At 36.2% G+C, this 20906-nt stretch overlaps 1 protein-coding gene across 3 annotated transcripts in view; it reads left to right on the top strand.

The window, feature by feature from the left end:
* Positions 1–20906, top strand: part of LOC106953973 (cAMP-specific 3',5'-cyclic phosphodiesterase 4B-like) — a 164997-nt gene that overhangs the window by 114021 nt on the left and 30070 nt on the right. For all 3 annotated transcript variants that reach the window (XM_015043139.1, XM_015043141.1, XM_015043142.1), the window contains one exon: positions 71–123. In XM_015043139.1, the coding sequence (XP_014898625.1) occupies positions 71–123 (53 nt within the window). The remainder of the gene's footprint in view (positions 1–70; positions 124–20906) is intronic.

Below are 20906 nucleotides of genomic sequence, written 5' to 3'. Positions count from 1 at the left end.
TGGACTAAATATACATGTATAGTTTATAATTTTTACTTCATATCATTTTTCTTTCTTTTTCTTCAACCAGGAGGTCTCCAGCAGCAACAACTCAGCCTCCAATCACCAGAGTCTGTCTGCCTGGTAAGAAGTCTCATGTGATATCTCGGCTCTAATTAAGGTTTTACTTATCTGAGTTACATCTGACAGAATATGTCTTCCTCCTTTAGCCCCCTAAATCACTCTTTTCTTTATTCATATTTTTTCTTTCTTTAACTCGCCTACGTGACAACTCTCACTTTTTTGCCATCTGTCTGCAGCCCCAACGCTGTGCTCCAGACAAGTTTGTCATCAACCTCATTAACATTGTTCAAACACATTTTATCAGGCAGCTCAGACAAAAAAATACAAAAAAAAAACTTGTCTATGCACATACAGTCTTGCAAATACACAGCTGTGTGTGTTACAGCATCTCGTTCCAAGATAACAGCAAAACTCTGTCTTTCATCATATTTAACTTTAAACCGCTGTGTGAGAGTTTGTGAGCTGTGGTGTGTCCACATGTATGTCTAGATCTTAAAGACGTGTGAGAATCTGTGGTTACGCCTTTAGGATTTTCTGAGCAGTCTGTAATACAATGTAGGTATACATGGGAAATACATGATTTAAGTTGCTCTACTTTTCTAAAGAAAAAAAAATCTTCTGAATTTTTTTGTCTTTTTATTATTGTACAGTTGCAACTTAAAACAACACTTAAAATGGGTGGTATATGTGTTCCAGGCACGTACTGCCATCTGATGGTGCAATCAAATAACTGTTACCTTCAGTTATTCTAAAATGTTTTATATATCAAACATGACTTAAAGAAAATTAACTTTGTAATCTAATGCCTTGAAATTGTGCCCCTGTCTCTTTGAGAAGCTCCTGTTCTTCATGACGCTCTACCTTCAGCAGGCCATCACATCAGTGCATCTCATCATGCCTTTAACCACCGTTTGACTGAGACGTAGTTTGTATGATAAAGATCAGCAGAAGCACATTTCAGCAAAGTGTTTACTAATTGTTACTGACGTTAGTCTGAAGGAACTGAGAGGGGGAAGTGGTGTTTTGTGAGAGCTGGCGATTAGGCACCCCCAAATGGAGCCTATCAAGGCATCAGAGAGTCAAAGGATTCCTCAAACATGGATGAAAGAATCAAACCAACTCCAAGTATATATAATTTTTTGATAGTTGTCAAGACATAAAGGCCCACTTTTAACTTTGGTATTGACCAACAAATCTGAATTTTGATTAAATATTGCAGCTGATGTCAGCAATGATGTCCATACACCAAGCAGAATACATTTGAAAGTATATATATTTATATATCTTTACTGTCAGAATATTGTTTTGATATTTGGGGCATCATCATTAACACTAAGTTATGTATTTTGTGTTACCAAAATATGGAAATTTAATTTAAAAAATAGTAATGAGATAGGTCACTGTCGACATAGAGCAATGCCTACTGACGTCTTTTGCTTCACACCTATTGGCCCTTCATGTTTTGCACTGTCAGGTCAGAACAAGAACAACAAACATGTTGAGTTTTAAAGAGCGAGGCGATTCACAATGAAACTGAGAACAGTGAGGGTTTTAAACATCAAATACCATGTTTTAAAAGAAACCCACTCGGGTCAAATGTGACGAAAACATAGGACAAGTGAAACTACAGAGTTGGGCAGTTCAGTAAAGGTTAGTTCTGTTTTCATACATCTTTCCTTTACCCTGGCTTCTGCAACATGCATCATTTAATTTCAGTCTCTATTTGGACCAAATTACAGCCAGAAGTTAAAAAAAAATTCTAAAAAATTGTCACATATAATACAGATGCGACCAGTTTTCAGATAACTCTGGTTTGTAAAGCTTGAATCTTGTTGCTCACTTTGGATGCCGAGTATATTTGTGCAAAAGACTCTTCATTTTAGTGTTAAATGGCCCTGTGAGCATTTCATTGTTTTAAACAGTTTAAAAGTTCCCTCGCTTAGTGTTGCGATTGTGGACCGATGTGAGATCTGATGTTATTGAGTCTATCAAGGCATATATGCATCATTTATGAGTAATGTGAAGCGTGTGTGTGAGTGTGTGTGTGTTATGGGGAGGTGTTCCTGTGGTTCTAATTGACGTCAGCACGCCTGTATGTGGCTTCTGTTGACTTCCTGTTAAAGCAGATGGACTGAGTTTTCACTTCCTTCTTCAGAACCGCAGCTCATCAGGTGCTCATGAGTTTGACTACAAGAGTTTGTGTGTGTGAGCGTGTGCGTGAGCGAGCGTGTGTGTCTGGGTGTGCAAAGGAGTGTGCCTCATAAAGCTCCATGTTGTGAAATGTGACCTATTTTGCTGCGATTATGAGTTACATTTAGGAGCATTTTTTGTTTGTTTTGTTTTTATATGTTTTTACATTTTTAAATATATTACTTCGTTGATCATAACTGGAAACAAGAAATGAGATGCAAAACCCCAGACTGAATACGACTGTGTAACGCTAACAACTGATGCCTGCAGTTTAAAATAACATATAGGCTGCAGAAATTTTGGAAACCAACTAAATGAGCCATATGGTTAAAGTGACATTTTGAGCATTTTTACCATAAACGGTTTGATCTTGAACATTGCACAAGCCAGCTCCTTTCAGAAAACCTATAAAAACATTTTGGATTTTTTTTATAGCTTTGCAGCATTAATCTTTCATTACACTGCTTGCTCATGCTTTTCAATTTAATGATTTTTTTTCTCTCTCATTTTTATATTTTAGAGTCAAAGTTATTGTATGCATAGATTAATCTCCAAGACTTGCTGAACTTATTTTGGTTTTTATCTAATTACTAGTTGCAGAGTATTCAGAGGTTTTGCAAAAGTTGCTGCTTTAAAACTGCAAACAATTCCACTGCTGCAATTTAAAGTCTTCTTAAGTGTCAGATTGATTTGTATTTACTTCCACTTTATGGGGTAGTCTAAGCCAAACCGTCTCCCACTTGTTGCTGAGGCAGGTATCCAAATACCTGAGTTTTTTTTTTTTTTGTTTTTTTGTTTTTGTTTTTTACAAATAAAGACAATGCATTGGGTTTGTGCTATAGCTTATACAGCCCCCCCCCAACCCACATTCACACAATTTCCTCTCAGCTAGATTTCATTCAGTTCTCATGATCTCAGACCACATCCTCACTGAAGGCAGCCCACAGTCACATAAAAAACACAAATTTACAATAAAGACCCCCCACACATCTACCCCTCCCTTCCAGTTCTTCCTCTCTGCCTCTGTCCTCTCTTCTCTTATTTATTCCAGCTTGTGTTTTTGCTACTTCTTGTTTTCATTCATCTTTTTGTTTTACTTCTCTTTGATTCGGGAGTTGCTGGACCAGGAAATATGAGGCAGGAAGAGAATATCGGATTGTTCCTGTTTTGTTGTCTCTCAGCTGTTGTAGCTTGATGGGTGGAAACCATGCAAAGACCAAGTGTGTATGTGGGGAAAAATAGGATGCAGAAAGACAAAGGCCTATTGTCTGTCTCCACACACTGCACAGACTGACAAACTGATACATAACATGATATATGTAGTACATAAATATTTGAAATAAATGCAGGTGAAGCTGTGAACCTTACTTTACTGTTTTTGTACCAGATGTGTAAAATTCTTTAAAAGAAACTTAACTTTTATTGTAGTGCTATTTACACTAGCAAAACAAATAGAAGGTAACTTTAATGAGTGCATTTATTCTTTGAGCAAAATATTCCACTTTAAAATAGAATTTCCCATCATTTGTCGCTTCCCTACAATCATTAGAAAATAAATGTCACTGAAGTTTTCCCTTGATACATTATTCACTTTTTTAAGTGAATCGGAGAGTTGAGGAACTTTTATTTAGTAAACCGAGACAAAACGTTTTGGATTACCAAATAAAAGTTCCTAACTTTTACCTCACCACTGTTCACAGTGGGGCGCTTGTAGAGGAGATTTTTTAAATAATCTGCCCAAAGAACACAATGGTAGTTTGTCATTGTTGGATCATGCAATAAAGATGCATTTGTTTAAAGGTTTCTACACATTGCTGTTAACAGTTTACCAGTGATTCCAGTTAGTATGCAGGTTGATGAGTGAGTTGAGACATTTGTTTTGAATTGGCTCTATGTACAGTACATTGATTACAGTTGTTAGGATTGACCCACCTATAAAATACTGACGGGGGTCATTGAGATGTGAGCCACTAAACCTTAAGGGGTTCATAAACTCTAATGATCATGAATCAAATCCAAATTACAAAAGATGGAAACTTTTTTCTTCTTTTATCCCAAGTTACATAATTTCAATTATGTAACATTCAGGCTGCATTCCCTAATCAGTTAAATGTAGGAGTTAAGGGGAACTTGCACAACCTGTAAGAACAGTGGATGAACTTCCATTTATAATATTTGTATTCAATTAATTTTGAGTGGAAAAACCCAGAGAATGCATTGTTTTCCAGTACATTGTCTGCTAAAGTTTCGGTATAAAATCTCAGAGCACCCTGTACACACCAATGTTGTCATGCCACATATCCAAAACCAGCAGAAAACCAGCAGAAATGGTCATCCCTCAGTTATAGCCGTGGACTTTCTCATCAGCTGGTGAGTTGGGCAGGAAAACTACAGCACTTCTTTCTCAGAAGATAAAGGCAGAAATGCCACAGATTAGATTGTGAAAGTAGATGTTGTCTAAGGGATGTCTGATGGATGTTGGGCTTTTTTGTAAAGGAAACTTTTTTAGAGCTGAAAAATTTTAACAATATTTACATCAGTTTTTGCAGAACTCTTTACTAAACGGTTAGTGATAACAATAATAAAATGTATTTCCATCATTTCATCACAGTCATGCAGTTATGCTTTGGGCACACTCACACAGGTTAGTAAGGTCTGCTCACACAAATGCTAAACATTTCTGCATAACAGACCGTCACAGTCCCAAAGCAGCTGTTTGGTCGTCACAGCAACAGAGGCAGGAAATATTCTGTCAATTCCTGCAGCATTTAGCTGTGAGAATCCCACCAAGGTATGACCTGACTTCCTGGCCATGTTGACCAATGTGATGAAATGTGATCATCCAGGATACATGTGATGTAAAGGCCCATTGAACTCACCAGACCTTTGTCACATCCACATCTTGTACGTCTGTGTGTTTGTGCATTTAGCTGACTGGTGATGTGGAAAGGGGTCAGAGAGTTGATTTTTTTTTCATTCCATTGTGTCCTTCCATTGTGTCGATGTTTTCATATAAACCCAGCTGGCCCTAATGGCATCATCCCAAAAGGAAGCCGCCTTTGTTGTTTGATCATCTGGTCATAATAAATATTATTAACTTTGAAAGGTGTTGAGTCACTAAGGATATCTTGCGTCATAGCCTAAGAAATATTGTATTTAAATCTGCTGAAGTTTCCCAAAAATCAGAATTAAAATCAAAACTTGGCAAATTTTAATTACAAAAGGAATAAAAAGACAAGATTATGGATCAAATAACCCTGGCATTGCGTGCTCTTGCTGGATAAACAAGCAAGAGCCAATTTAACACAAAATTTGTGTGAAACACATCAAGTGATTAATAGTCACAGAAACTGGCATGGTAAAAAAAAATAAATGCAGATGAAACAGCCAGATATCAACCGCCAAGCCCTCTCTCATTTATCTTCAGTTTTAAAAACACTTAAACATTTTGATAAATTTTCATTGAAAAAAAAAAATATTTTTCTTACACTGTCTGTGGGTAGCAAACAATCTAAATAGCATTTTTTTGTTTTTCTCCTTTGTCATTGAAACCAAAACTGCCAACCTCCACTTGGTGAAAATGCACCACTTGGTGCATTTCCCCCCATTTTGTAAAAACAAAATGTTTTCTCTGCTCCATAGTTTTTAAAATAAACCAAATAGTTATTTAGTTTCACAATAAGATGCATTCTGTCATAGGTGTGCAGGCTCCGAACACGTCATTGTAATACAGGAAATAAAATTGTGTGTTTTGGTTGAAGCCTGGTGCAGTCCAAAGGTTTCTGATAGATTTAAAAAAAATGTTTTGCCAGTTTTAGCTGAAAGGGAAACTAGTTCTTTTTTTGTCTCCATGAATTTTCTTGCAAAACTGTTCATACCATTTTTGACAGTGTGTTAGAATACAGCCACAAACTGTAGTTTATTTGGATAGTATGTGATGGATTAAGACAAAGAATTGCAAAATTGCAAAGTAGAAGGGAAATATTACATGGTCTTGAACAATGTTTACAAAGAAATATCTAATAAGCAAGTGTATTTAACTCCCTCCAGTATAACAAAATTTAATAGAGAGCATACGTGTTTTATCAAACACTTTCCTGTAAGTACACTCTAGGGATTCAACCAGGAAACATTCACTTAAAAAAGGACAAACAAACTGAACAAGTTTGTTGCAAAGCACAGGACATTATATATACATATAAAAAAGCAAACAAGCTGACTTCTCACCTTTGCACAGTCAAGGAAACATTTGAAAGTCCTTTTCTCGTTCAAAACTGGAGAGTAAATAATTGTCTCCTTTTGTTGAGAATATTGATTTTTCAAATTTTCCTTAAAAGAATCTGAGCAGCAGGAGTGTTGGTAACTCTGAACAGAACTGGTACTTCTCATTTAAGTTGAAAGATAAATGGCTTGCTTTTATTGACAGTTATGCAAGCTGTGCCTTTATAGAATCTGACTAAAACTGCAAAGTCTCTTTATAAATGTTGTTTCAAAGGAGCCATAGACAGCCCTAAACTCCCTTCACCAAGCAGTGACCCAGTGCGTGCAGGAATGCACTGCTGAGGTCACAGAGATCAGGAGGGAGAGCCAGTACAACAGGAGGGATGAAAGAAGGAAAGCTATGCTGGGAGGGACACCAGAGATAAGTCATCTTTGGAAAGGAGGAAAAGTTGACTAAAAGGTGCTGCAGAAGATACGATGCAGAGGACACAAGAAAAAAGCTTTTAACATCATAATGTAGTCATAAGTCAATATTTGTTAACTTTAGTTGACAGTTTTGTGATTAAACAGCCAGCAGAACATATACCCAGATAAACTCTATCTAAAGAAAAATCCTACCTGTGTGCATGCTTTTTAACAGACTTTCTCACAACTGCACCAATACCAACATATGAGGCCAAAATGTAAAGATAAACGTATATTATTTAAAACAAATATGGTGCAGTGCAAAAGCCTTGAGTCAGTCCACATTTTTATTGATGTTTTGCTTCTATTGAGCCAGACTTTCTTGTAATCTTTCAAATTATATGAAGCAATAATTCTTTCAGGTGACACAAAATAAGCTTGAGTATAATATTGTCAATTTAAGTCTTTGTTTTTCATATCTGGCATCCAAGTCCATTGCATTTCCATGTCAGTTACCTCACATCAGCGCCTTTTTGCTCAGTGTATGCTAATCTTAATAATGGTTATTGATGGCATTTCCATGACGTTGGACACAGTGGGCAGACAAAACAACAAGAATGCTTCAGTTGTCACATTCCTTGACCAAACCATTAGGTCAAATTCAGAAGCATAAATTGTCCCTAGTTGAGGTGGTTTGTGGCTCTGCATCTTCTGTCAGAATGGTTAGAAAAGAATAAAATTATTTGTACATTGTTAAATGATTTGTGCTAACATATTAATGATAACCTTGCTTATAGTTGGTAAGTGTGGAGCTCTAAAAAAATGATTGTCTGTGCTATCAGTGCGAATTTGATGCTTGAAAATCAGCTGATTAGAGCCCTATACTCCAAAAACAAGCTACAGGATTTTAAAGTCACTGGTTCTGATGACGTCAGAAGAAATTGCGTTCTCCATGACAGATTTATTGAAGATATTCAGCATTTTGCTGCAAACACTGAAGGACCCAATCTTCCTGAAAAACTACTGTCTGTTCTGTCCTTTCTTGTAGAAGGCTTCATTGTTGTGTCTACAGTTCAGTCTGTTTCCAGGTGAACGTTGAAGTATTTGTACTCCTCCACCACCACAGTGTGCTCATCAAAGTAGCACAGTTCTATACTGTAGTGAGAATGAAGGTAACACTAAGCCAGATTTGTTGGCTGCATCATTCAGCAACGTTTTTGACAAGTTGTTGGTCAAGAATAAAACCAGAAAGGCAGAGATTTAGATTTAAAGCACACACTTGTAGCTAATGGAGGAGCATAAGCATCAGATTTCTGCACTCTAATTTAGGTTTTTCAGTTTACACTTCAGAAACAACGCTGCTGTGCCACAGCCATCTGTGTCGGTGATGTAATGCCGGTAAAGTTTCAAGGTCGGGTGTCTATATATGCATCTGTTCGATAGTGTGACGGTGTAAGCATGTTTACATGTAATAGATATGGTATGCACAAACATCTCTTTCCATTTCTCAGCTCACAAACTGCTCTGCACGTACACCACGTAGGCTGTTGCCATGGCAGCGGCATGCTCCACATCTATAGTGTCTCCTCGTCTCTCCCCTGTGTTATCTAGGTGTCCCAGCACTGAGAAATCCACACTCCTGCCTCTGTTTCCCTGTTTGTAAGCAGCTTAAAGGTCTCGGTATTTCTGTGTCTGGGTGTCTAATGATCCTAAGCCTTTTTACTACTTCCCGACAGTTACTGCTATATTACATTACATTATACAAGAGAGTAGCAACCTCATTCTATTTTGCCAAAGTTGCTGTTTTATTAGTTGAAATAGGATTTTTTCTTCTTTTTTAATAAAGACATATCCAGGCAGACCTGCCATGTTGGCAGGCTTTGTAAAGAGGTTAAAGCTTTCAAGATGCAACTTATGTCATCATGAGACGGTTAGTTTTCTCATAAGGGAACTGTTTGGACAGCTGACAGGAGAGGGTGTGATATCTCAGGATTACATTTCCCCTCTGATTTACTGCAACCGTTCCTTAGACAGGTATTTACATCAGTTGACAAGATTTATTCCTCCATGTTTGCCTGACAGTGAGAGAGATCCTTCTACCATCTTAATTTGTGCCACATTCACAAGGTGAAGCACTCATGTTGCAGACATCCGTGCTTGTCAGAATGTTTACTACATGGTTTGTGTGTTGTATATCCATTGGTCCATACAGGTAGCTTCTAGTTAGAAGGAATGAATCAGTGCTAACATTGTTAAAATTATGTTTGCCAGGACGTTGTTTTTGTTTTTATCCTGGATTTTTAGTATTATTCGTACCTCTGTTTTCTTAGTTTTTCTTAGTTTTTATGAGATTAGCTTTGCTTCTCTTTTATTTTATTTCAGTCATTACTTGCTATTTTACTTAGATTGTTGTTGTGGTTAGATTTGTCTCCCCAGTTCACCGTTTTCTACTTTTCCTCACTCCTTTGTGCCATACTCTCTCACTTCCTCAGCCTGCCGTCTGCTCTCTCCTCTCATAACTGCAACCTGTTTGTAATCAGCCCCAGTCTGTTGTTCCAGTATTCACTCTCTCAATTTTTAACCACCTTTCATTCACTCTCTGCTGGTTTCTCCTGTTTAACTCCATGCACACAGTTCCCATGACTTCCTGCTCTTGGTGTCATCCTGGTCGTTTTTCTAAGTTCTTATTTTATTGATATTTTCATTGGATCATTTATTGCTTCAGACTGTCTGCATTTGGGTCCCCACCAAACAATATATCACGACAGGGTAATTTTTTTGATAGTCCATCTTAACCATGAATTGAAATTATTAAAGGCACGGTCTCACTAAAGCCGCAACACATTTTCGGTAAATGACTAAGCTAAGGTAAGGTATCTATAAAAAAAAAAAAAAAACCCAGCTGTGGAACAGTAAAATATGATAGTACAGAGCTTAAACAGGCTATCCCCTCCTGGAAAGCAGCTCCTTGGCAAACATGCTACACGTGGTTAAAAAGACATTAAACTGCAGAAATGTCATGGCAGAAAATCTACAGTTTTGAAACATTACATTCAAACCTTAGTATAACTCATAAGAGAAATGAGCCAATGCCTATCTGGGACATATAGTAACACAGTTAATAACTAAAACAGGAAAAGCCCTAAAATGGGTCGTATCCCATTCTAAGCACTATTTCATATTGATATAACACTGATACGCAACTTTACCATATTTATCTGTAGGCCCAGTTCAATCATTACACGGGTCAATTTAAGCACACGTGTATTTTGGACTGTCTTTAGCTTCTTCCACACTGTTGTAGCAATATAGTGAAATGGCATAAAACTACTTTGAAGTTTGAGAGGATATGTTGAGTTTAGGTATAACTGACTATTTGACTATGATTAAAGTATTGCATTGAAATAGACATATTTTCCCACTTAAAACATTTAATAAAAATTAATAAATAAATTGCAGTTGCATATTTTCAGTTGATATTTTGCATAAAATCAATCATTCACATTTTATTTGTACAGCACATTTCAGCAACAAGGCATTTAAAATGGCAACAATGTGTTAAAAACTATTGCTACTTGAATGTCAGCCTCAACGCTAATGCATGAGTGACTGAATTAAAAAACAGGTTAAATAATTTTGTTTACTACAGAGCTTGTCAATAAGGTTCACGGTGGGGGGGGAAAAAAAAGTGCCCTACACTGATTAAACCATTCTATAACTTCTAAATTTCAAGTCTTGTATGTGGAGCCACATTTACCAAACATTTGGGATAAATTGATGTAGAGGAATGCATGCATCTGCAGATGATCTGACACAAACATGCATGCAAATCAAGTCTTTGATTCTTCCACGAGTGTCCCATGCAGACACCTTTCTGTCCATAGAAGGAAGTGCAAGCTGGGCCGGACTATGATACCAATGAGGAAACGGCCCACTGAGATGATAGTGACTTCCTCACACACACGCACACTCAAGCGCATGCACACCCGCAGAAAGGCACATAAACAACCAGCCTCCCCTGGAATCTTTTTCAACAGCAGTTCATCCATCTTTCTCTGAGGACAAATGAGTTCCTTTGGTGTGACAGGGAGACAAAGACCAGACAGGGACTGACCTGCGTCACAAAACTCAGCATGAAAACAGTCCTTTATTACCCCATTCACCATTCATTCACTGCTGCTGGCTAGTTCACAGGCAGGTCTTAAACCTGTCTTTACACAACTGGTCTTTGTTGTTGAGTAAGTTGCGGGCTGTCTCCTAAAATGTTTGATCTTGACCATGTTGCTCAAGTTTCTACGAGCTTGTCATTGGAAGATGTTTTTTTATTATTATTAAATATTAAATTAGCCTTCAGAAAGCTCTGAATGTAAATTATACATCTGGAGCTCTGCATTTGCAGACCCTCCATCTGTAAATACATAACATGCTGGAACAGTTTTACACCGACGAATGAAACAAAAAACATGTTGTTCTTCAACATTCTGCATTTTTAAATATGTCTCCCAGATATTTTGACATAAATTTCAAATGTAAGATTAGCATAGGCTGGCATGTAAAACAAAGTAAACTATTAGTTAGCTTATGGTTTTTACATTTAAAAAAAATTAAGAGAAAGTTTTTGAATAAAAAAAAAAACACCAAAATGGTTGTTTACATTACCTGCAGAGTTCTATAATACATACTTTGATGGGCCTTTGATGGACCTTTAATTGCAATTACTTACAAATAATTGCAATTAAAATTAAACTGCTTTGAACAATAATAATGTCCTTGTTTCTATAATGACAAACCGATATTTCTCTGCAATTAAGACTGGACTGAAAGGTGGTTGTAAGTCAATAAGCTGATGCTATTCTGACCACATCACTCATCAGAGATAACCTGCTGAATGTTTACAACAATGTCTAAAAACATTATCTATAATTAGTGTTTCACGAATCTGGAAAATGGGACAAAATTATCATGACATAATTTTGTATCAATATCTTATACTGCCGGTTGGCAGCAAGGCAGGGCTTTCATTTAGGCATCAATCTGCTTCTCTTTCATCTATCAGAGTTGGTATTTTAAACTCAGCAGGGTTTAATAGGCTTTTGATATTGACAAGAATATATATATATATATATATATATATATATATTTTTTTTTTTTTTTTCACTTTTTATCAGGGAAATGCTTGATCCATTGCCCCAGCTACTCTCTTGGCACATATTTTAGCTTTAAAGAGAAAGTCAGTGAAATGGTTGTAGCTGTAGGTTTTACTTCCTTTTTGCAAAGAAATTATTGGCCTAAGTTCTTTTGAAGCCTCTGAAACCACTGCTTTTTTTGTCAGACCTTCATTGGTTTGTTATGCAAGTTTCACCCTAGACAGAAAAAAATGTCTGTCAAGTTATTTATAAGATGTAACAGTTAAAAGTCTTGATATAAGTCCTCACAAATTGCTCCAGTGTTTAGAGAACAATTAAAAAGTCTACATGTTCAGATAAGGCCTCATTCCTTTCTGAAAGGGGATAAAGATGTGCACTTAGCCAGTCACTTTCCTTTTCAAGCTTTTATTGTTTTATTACTCACTGTCAGTTTAACAAAGCAGCACAAAGAGTTCAGAACAAAATGTGCCGGCTGTTGACCAAATCGGTGACTTTCATACCTGGGTAAACACTTCAGACTTTACTTAAACCTCTTAAGCGTTAAGTGGTATACAGTGTGTGGAGCTGGATTGTGCAGGGTGTCCTGCTGTTTAAAGAGGAGCTAGTTTTGTTCACTCAGTCTGTAAGAAGAGTCTGTTCTTGGAAAAGACGTGATGCTCTCTATTTTGGAAAAATGAAATTGATGACTAGCGTTTGCTTAATACTGGAATGTGTAGGTTATTAGACATCATGCTGGCTCTCTGATATGTCCATCACCAACATATTAACATATATTTTATTATTAAGAATAACTACAAAGCTGCTTATTTTTGACTTTTTCTGTTATTCTTTGAGTTAGGTTTTATCAGAAATAGCATCATGGCAAAGGTCTTTATCAAACTTTGTTGGCTGAAGGGCAAAAAAACAGCCTGTAAAACACTAACTCATCTCAAGTGAAGTGAAAAGTTTATTTTATTAAAATTATTTTAAGCATACAAATGGGGGTTATAACTTGACTACGGAATTATTCTCCATTTTTGCACCTCTATAAACTATTTTGTGACGATGTAAGATTTTTTTGGCAAATCCTTAAAAATAATTTTCTCACATATATTATCAGTTAATTCTGTCTCTTATTAGTGAGGATGTGAATTAAGCATTTGTGTTTCATGTTAACTGTCCAAACATACAGGAATAAAAAACCTCCTTTGACAATCTGACCTGTTTTGCCAGTAGCGGCTTGTCTTTCTCAAAACAACGTCCACACTTCTTTGAAAACTTCGACTGTGGATGAGCTGTTTTCAGTGAAGAAGCATTCCAGTGAAAAGCAGGCCCCCACTGTTGAGTGTGCAGCAAGATTTAAAAGAAAGGTAGAAAACTTTAAATGGAATACTCTTGTGTTGTCAACACAGGTGTCCCGAAACAAAAGATGAATCCTTTTGTGCGAACTGAATGTTTATAGTGCTCATGACCTCCATAATCGGTGATTAATGTTTCCTCATCAACAAACATATTTTCAGATTTTTTTTTCTGATTTAATTAAAAGGGTTGGGGTTAATCAGTTTAATTGCGCCTGAACACTGTGTCTCGCTTGGAAAGGGGGCAGTGTCAAGCTCATTATAAACACCCTGTTTCTTCATTGGTGATTGACCAGGGGTCGTGTTTTACTCTCTTCAGCTGTTGGTTGAATGTTCGTCTCTCATTCTCACACCATCTCTACAAAGCATGTTTATAAGTTACAAGTGACCTGTTGTTTAATTTTGCAGTTGTGATTCAGAACAATGATTCTTTCAGACATGTCCCCAGAAGCACTGTGGCCTAATAAAACAGCATCTGACCAGCTTTACTATGTGCAATTGTCCCAAGTTAGTCATTTGTGGTCCAGCTTCAGCTTGTTTCCCCCACCAATTTTCACTATTAATATATTTTTTCTTTTTCGTGGCTTTACGCATGTAAACATTTTTTTCAAGCATAAACTATAATAAAAAATGTAGAAAAAGATGGATAATTGTGAGCAATCATCTCTTTGTTATTTGTGTAACTTTAAATATAATTGTTTGACAGTTTTTTCAGTTTTTTCATTTACACTAGTGCTATCAATCGAATAAAGTAAGTCACAAGCGAGTGTGATGTAGCGCACACTCTCAGCGCATCTATCAAGACTGATTGCAAATCAGTCACAGAAGTTTTGATTATATTAAGGAAACAAAGTATAATGAATGAAATGTAACAATTGGGTAAGCAGGACAGATGTAAAAGGTTGAACATGGGCTCATTTTTCATGTCTTTGTTGTTTTTGTATTCATTGTTTTTCTTTTTTTTTCTTTTTTTCAAAGATTATTGTTGCTTTAGTAATGAATAACACCATGCAAAATGATGCCAGGCTGCATTTTCTTTTTGTCTACACTAAAATAATTTCTGAGGTTCTTCCTGTTTCTGCCCTTCTTAGCTGTAAAAAAATAAAAAATACATTACCAATATGACCAACCAATATTAATAATCAACATGCAGATAGCGATATATCATGCCCCATATAGAAATACCTGAAACAAAGAGCAAAATAACTTCCAAAACAATACCAAAGCCTGTGTCTTAAAAAATTATGGCATTAAAAGGAATTTGCATTAATGTGCAATTAAAATAACCTTTTACTAAAAGTTTGTCTAATGCAAATATAAACTGTAAAAAAAATCAAATAAACTTTATTCTAAAGTTTATCATTCAATACATTTTATGAGAAAATCTAAAATAAAGGATCTTAATCAAGCTAATTCTGTTCCATTTATATCTTATAAAATACTTTGATAGGAAAAAAATTACACATCTTACTTATGCTTGAAGATGTTTCATATTACTGCCTTTCATCCACAGTTAATTAAACTGAATCATCTATTGCCACTAATTGATGGACACTTTATTCTTCTGTTGCAAGTTCCCACCACTTCTCTTTGAAATGGAAGAGAAGAGGGAGGTTGTCAGGCCAAGCAAGATTCCCTTACAAACTTGATTTATTTCTTAACTGAAAGTAACTATTGCATAATATTTAATACATATTTTTGCTTTGTGTCATCAGTAAATCGTGTCACTGTTGTATAATTCATGGCATCCTTCACATGAGATGACAAACACAGCTAAGCTCTTATTTTAGCGCATATGACTGCTGCTGTAGCCACCGGCCCAAAGTAGAAGGCTTGGTGGGCCCAGCTTGTGGGTTTAATATATCTGGTCACAGTTGACTGTGTTACTGTTTACACATACCATTTAGTCTCTTGTATGCAATAAGTTGGACACATTACAAGTATTAGTTTCCAAGATCACTTACAGACACTTGAAATAAACTACAAGTCACGGATTCTCAAAAGATTCATGACATCATTAATATGGCATTATATCTATCATGTACTTTAGATGCACAAAGGTCATGGATTTTGTGGTCTGCTTTGAGTTGTGTTTAATGAAACGGGATCATATTGTGACATTGATGTCTCTTCTTTCTTTATAACTCCCCACTAAACAATAGATTAATTGGTTCCATTGAAGTTCTCATGAAAACTTGGGGACAGTCTTAAGAAGATCAATAATCTTGGTCTAAAGCTACGCTTTTAATGCAGACCTCCATGGTTACTAGTGACCAGTGTCATAATGAATGAGCTAGAAGGCTACTGTAAAGATAACAGGAATCATAGTTTAAAATCTGTATGTAAAAAATTAATACACCCCCTTCAAAAATGTATAGGTCTCATGCAAAAAAAAAAAAAAAAAAATCACTGTTCTGTGCATTCATGAACAATGCTTGATGTCTTGCAAAAGTAAGCACTTTATTTTTCTTACATTTCATCATGTTAATGCATGTGAAGTACGAATGAAAAGTATTTTTCAAATAAAAAAAAATTATAAAATCATGATTTTTGACTGTTACATGATTTAAACTGTAGAGGGCCGACGCTAATGTCTTAGCTTTCTGTTACTGTTACATTTCCATATGCTATTTTGTTTTAAGTTCAGGGAATGGCTTAAAAAACTCTGTAGAGTCTGATCCTGATGCAGAGTTTAGTTTGAAAAAAACAAATGGTCTGCAAATCAAGGGTTTTAAGTCTCCATAAAGCAGGAGAGCTATCATAGTATATAGTCTAAAATGATTTAAAAAAATAAGTGGGGTTCCTTAGTCAAAAGGGTCATCATTCAAAATGTATCTTCATAAAGAAAAGAATGGCAACCACCCGTTTTTATTTGTCCATTAGCTTTTACTTGTGGGGCTCTGCAGCACTTGTGGTTGGGCAAAAAAGTAGAACAAATAAAAACTAAATGGATGCTTTATAATAAGTAAGAGCAACCAGACTGCATATCTAAACATACCCATCATCTTCACTGCTATGTGTCACATCGCGGAAACATAAACGGCATTGACAGTACAATCGGGAACTTCTGCCCACTGTTTAATCATTCCAGTAATCGACTCTGTCTCATTGACTGTTGCTGTCCGGTAGCACTGACTCTCTACTTTGCAATGTCGCATGTGTACAACTCAGGCGCATTCACCTCCAGCAGTGTACTCCAGTCCACAGGTCTGTGTTTTTATTGGCTGCCTCGACAACACCTTGCATCATCAGGAGAAGCTAGGAATACGTCTGAGATCGTGCCGTATGTGCGAGTCTGACATAAGTGTGTGCAGACTGTGTGACAGATGTGGGTAGATGTGCGTGTTTGTTTTCAGGGCTGAAGTGACGAATTTCACAACGTTCCACCAAAAACTGCCTGTTCTCCTGCTCTGCTCAGATCTGCTCGTTGTTTATGTGATGCAACTTGGAGACAAGGTGACGTCACCTTCAACAAAGCTTCTATATCATACAGGTTACAACAAGCATGTGTGTGTGAAAGCACAAGTCACTACGATATAAATTAGCTTACTCCCTAAGTAACTGATATGTTAGAGGAAATGAAACAGCTTGTTTTTAATTGTTGTGGAGACCAAACCTGATTTCCTCACACCCCCCGTTCAACAGAATTATTTGAAAAAATGAATTTAGATTAGTGGTTTAATGCACCTGGATCAAGTGATGGCTCATTAGAAGGCCTCAGAAGAACATTGACATGCTGAAAAGGTTATTTCCAGCAGGGAGAGAATTAAAACATGCAGGATGCCGGCCCTCGAGGACCGACTTTGGGGACCAATAACTTACAAATTCTGTTGTTTTACATGTCAGCCAAGTTTCTTCAACTATGAAAAACATATTGAGTTACAACAGAATTTAATTTCCACTTGTAAAAATGTATTTTTGATTCAAACTTATTTGATTTGATTTGAATGGTTTGTGCACAATTCCGTACTTCTCCTTTTCCAACACCAACAGAAGCACAAAAGTAAAATATTATCAAAATATGTCAAGATTTAACTAGAGGCATGATTGATTACATTCATCCATGAGTGATTTTGTGCATCTTTTGTGCATCTGTTGGAAAAGATGATAGCTTATCTTTGTTAATGTAGCTGAACTCTTATTTTTAGATATTATTGAACTTTTTGGAAACTAAGCAATTTCCAGTCCTTTTCTTTAATTCTTGGAAATTTTTCTTTGTTTTTTTTCTGTGTGGTGTGTGATTGATGACTTGGCTACAGCAAAAAAAAAAAAAAATCCTCAGACATGCAGAGAGAAATAAAAAAGGCTGTTAGAGACTTTTGCATTCTTACACTGGAAACTTGTTGCGTAAGAACTGAGCTTATTATCACAACGTGTTAGAAAGACATTCTAAAACCATTACTAAAGTGGTTTTCTTTGTTTCTTTGACTTCTAATTTCTAAGTCATTTCAGGATTCTCTGAACAACTTTAATACTTGCATTATAATCAGTTGTTGGAATCTCAAGTTGTCTTATTTTTAGAGTTTGAAAATTGTCCTGTTTTGTTTTATAACTGGCCCCATGCCTCTGTTTCTTATTTTCTTTCTGATTGTAATATATTCAGGCTACACATGTTACAAAAATGTTCCTTCCTTCTACTTGCTCATTTGTAATTTAGAGACAGCATTATATAGATGTGATTCTCTGCGGACTTGCTTTAAAGTGCTTTATATTACAGTATGCATGTTACCAGCTCTAATTTCAGTTGCCAATAAAATTAAACCTTTTCCCCACAGAGTTGGAATCCATTTTTAGTCAAAATTTGTGTGGGTGAGGAATGCCAAAATGTAAGATTTTCTTTAGGAAACATAATGTTTTAAATAAATTTGCCACCCATTCAGCTGGCTTTTTAAAAGTCATCCTATTTGAAAGCAAAGGCCAAGTCTCTGTCCATGGTGAGCCTTGTTCTGCTCTGCTGGCTTCTGGCTCTAAGCTGCTGCTGAAGTGCTTAAAGTGGATTTTTACAATTAACTAAATGTCAATAGTGGTTTTATTGATTGACTAATATGCCTTCAGTCATGTTAACTTGACTCTTGTTTTTTTTTGTTTTTTTTTTCAGATTTGTATTAGCTGCCAAAGTGTTACTTCTCGAACTAGGATATTTTCTTCACCTTAGCAATAAAATCTGACTCGTAATGATTGAATGTCAGATGCTACTCGACATATTTTGTTGCCTTTTGTATTTTATTAACTCTTCTGTCTGCTCTGCAGGCTGATTATGTAATTCCTGCCATCAAAATGCTGCAGACAGAGTCACTGCAGTTCATCACTGAAGCCGTTTCTGAACAGTTTCTAAGTCAGTGTCTTGTTTCCATTGCATTGGACCACATAGAAAATGTTTGACTTGTAAATAATCAATATTGTCCGATTGAATACTTTGGATCTCCTTTGGAGAGTACCAACATTTAACGCTTTAGATTACATTAACCATAGAACGCGCGATGGAAAATAGCATTGCACAAAAATCTCCAAAACACCATTACAACAGTGAAGTTCAGAAATGATTTATGTATTTTTACAGTTAGCTAAACATTAAATGTAAAAGTTAGATCTAATGTGGTAAATCTGAGATCCAGTTTCTACTGAAATAAGAGTACTGAAATGACACACTACACTCGTCAGTGTCATAAACAAGCTGCCATGCCAAGTGCTGACCCTACGCAAAGCTCTTCATGGCCGCTGGCACATACTCCTGCATCTCCTAGCCAAGGGAGATTCACAGATCAGCTGTGGCAAAAGAATCACTTCACCTATTTGTGTGTGTGACTGTGTGCTTGTCGGCCCACGAGCCATAACGACAGTTTGATTTTACTTTAGATTTAGTTCTTCACTGGGATCTGTAAATAGAAAACATGGCAATATCTCTGCATCTTCTCAGAAGAACTGACTAACCCCAATGCCAAAAGCAATTTACAAAGACCACAAAATCTTTTCCCAGATGTTTTCTTTCATTAAACCAGATCTCGGAGCGGTTAGCAACCTGTCTTTGTTTATGAGTGCAAAATATACGAGCCACGCACTGACTTTGTGCAAGACAACTCGCAGAATATAAAAGAGTTTAACAACTATTGAAACACTTCAAAACTGTGATGTAAAGTTACTTTTTAGAATCAAGGACTGACATTGAGATTTTTTGAAATTGTATGAGTTTATTGTCTTGCTTAACTCTGATAGTTATCTGATTTGGAAATATGCTGTAAACTAGATTATTTCTGACTGCAGAGATCATTGTGATTGCTTGAGTTTTTGAAACTATCTTTTAAAGTCATTCCTGGCATTTTCCAGTTATACCATCCTTTTCTTACACAACGTAATTACGGACAAGCTAAAAAACATATTTTCCTTATCAGAAGAAAACAATACAAGTTTGACAGTCTGTCTTGAGTTTATCATCTTTATTTTCATATGAAGCCAATTCATTTTGTTACTCATTTTAATTCATTAAGTAATAGGAAGGGATTTTTTAATTACTGTGCCGTTCAGCTGAACATTTTAGTAAACTGCATCATCAAAGTTACTAAAATAGAAAGGAACCAATAAAGTATCAGTACTTATATTCCTTGAACCTGTTCAAGCTCAAGGGCTGTGAATGCTTAGCATTTTATAGGCATTTTCAAAAAGCCAGTTTACACATAGAATAACTATAACTTGTAAGCATATCCCCTATAACTCAGAGTATTGTTACATTGAGTTGTTAGTGGTGTGTTTCCAACCCACCACTTCACACTAAATGGGGCTCACTTCCTTCTTTTAGTAAGAGGGAAAATGTCTTCATAGAAAAGGGCTTAATTGTTTATAAAGTAAGCTTCCTCTTCCCGTTTTGCTATCCAAACTATTTGTATTTATGCAGTGCTTGCTCTTTAGATTTTATTTTATTAAAGCTGCTTTCATTTTCACAGCTTTGCACTGTAGCTTTATTTACGGACTGGAAGCATGTCAGCTTAAAATTGAAAGGTATGTCAATCTGTGTTAGGAAAGCTAAAGGCCGATAAAACCAACAATATGTTTATTGGTGCTATTTAATTCTGATGTGACGTATTTAGCTCCAATAAACAAAAATATTTACTCCAGGGCGATTGACCAAAATAAACAAGCCCTACCGAATTCCACTCCAGTTATTTTCCTAATTTGTTTTTGTGTCCAACTCCATGCCAGGTTTTGACTGCACCCTGCCACAGAAAGAGAGAGCAGGTTTAGAAAGCTGGAAGCCTGCACTCTGCAAGTATTTGAATTATGCCATTGACGTCAGCACAGTCATAAAGTAGACGGCTGCCCTTCCCCTGAAGTATTCCCCTGCCAGCAGGCCTGCTCAGCTCTGTGCAGATGGATTCAAACGCGCTCTGCTTCACAGACGGGCCCTTTTGTTTGGGTATTTGTGGAGCTTTTCTCCCTTCTAATACATGCGCTGTCAAAAAAAAAAAAAAAAAAAAAAAAAAAAAACGGCAAAAAAAAGCCCTTTTTTAAAAAACAAAAAAAAAAAAAAAAGGAAAAAAAAAAAAAAAAA

The sequence above is a fragment of the Poecilia latipinna genome, unplaced genomic scaffold (genome assembly GCF_001443285.1).
Source record: "Poecilia latipinna isolate Pla-1442-1.1 unplaced genomic scaffold, P_latipinna-1.0 Scaffold618, whole genome shotgun sequence".
Lineage (NCBI taxonomy): Eukaryota > Metazoa > Chordata > Actinopteri > Cyprinodontiformes > Poeciliidae > Poecilia > Poecilia latipinna.
The sequence above is the reverse complement of the archived record's forward strand: the minus strand, read 5'-3'. Positions and strand labels throughout refer to the sequence as shown.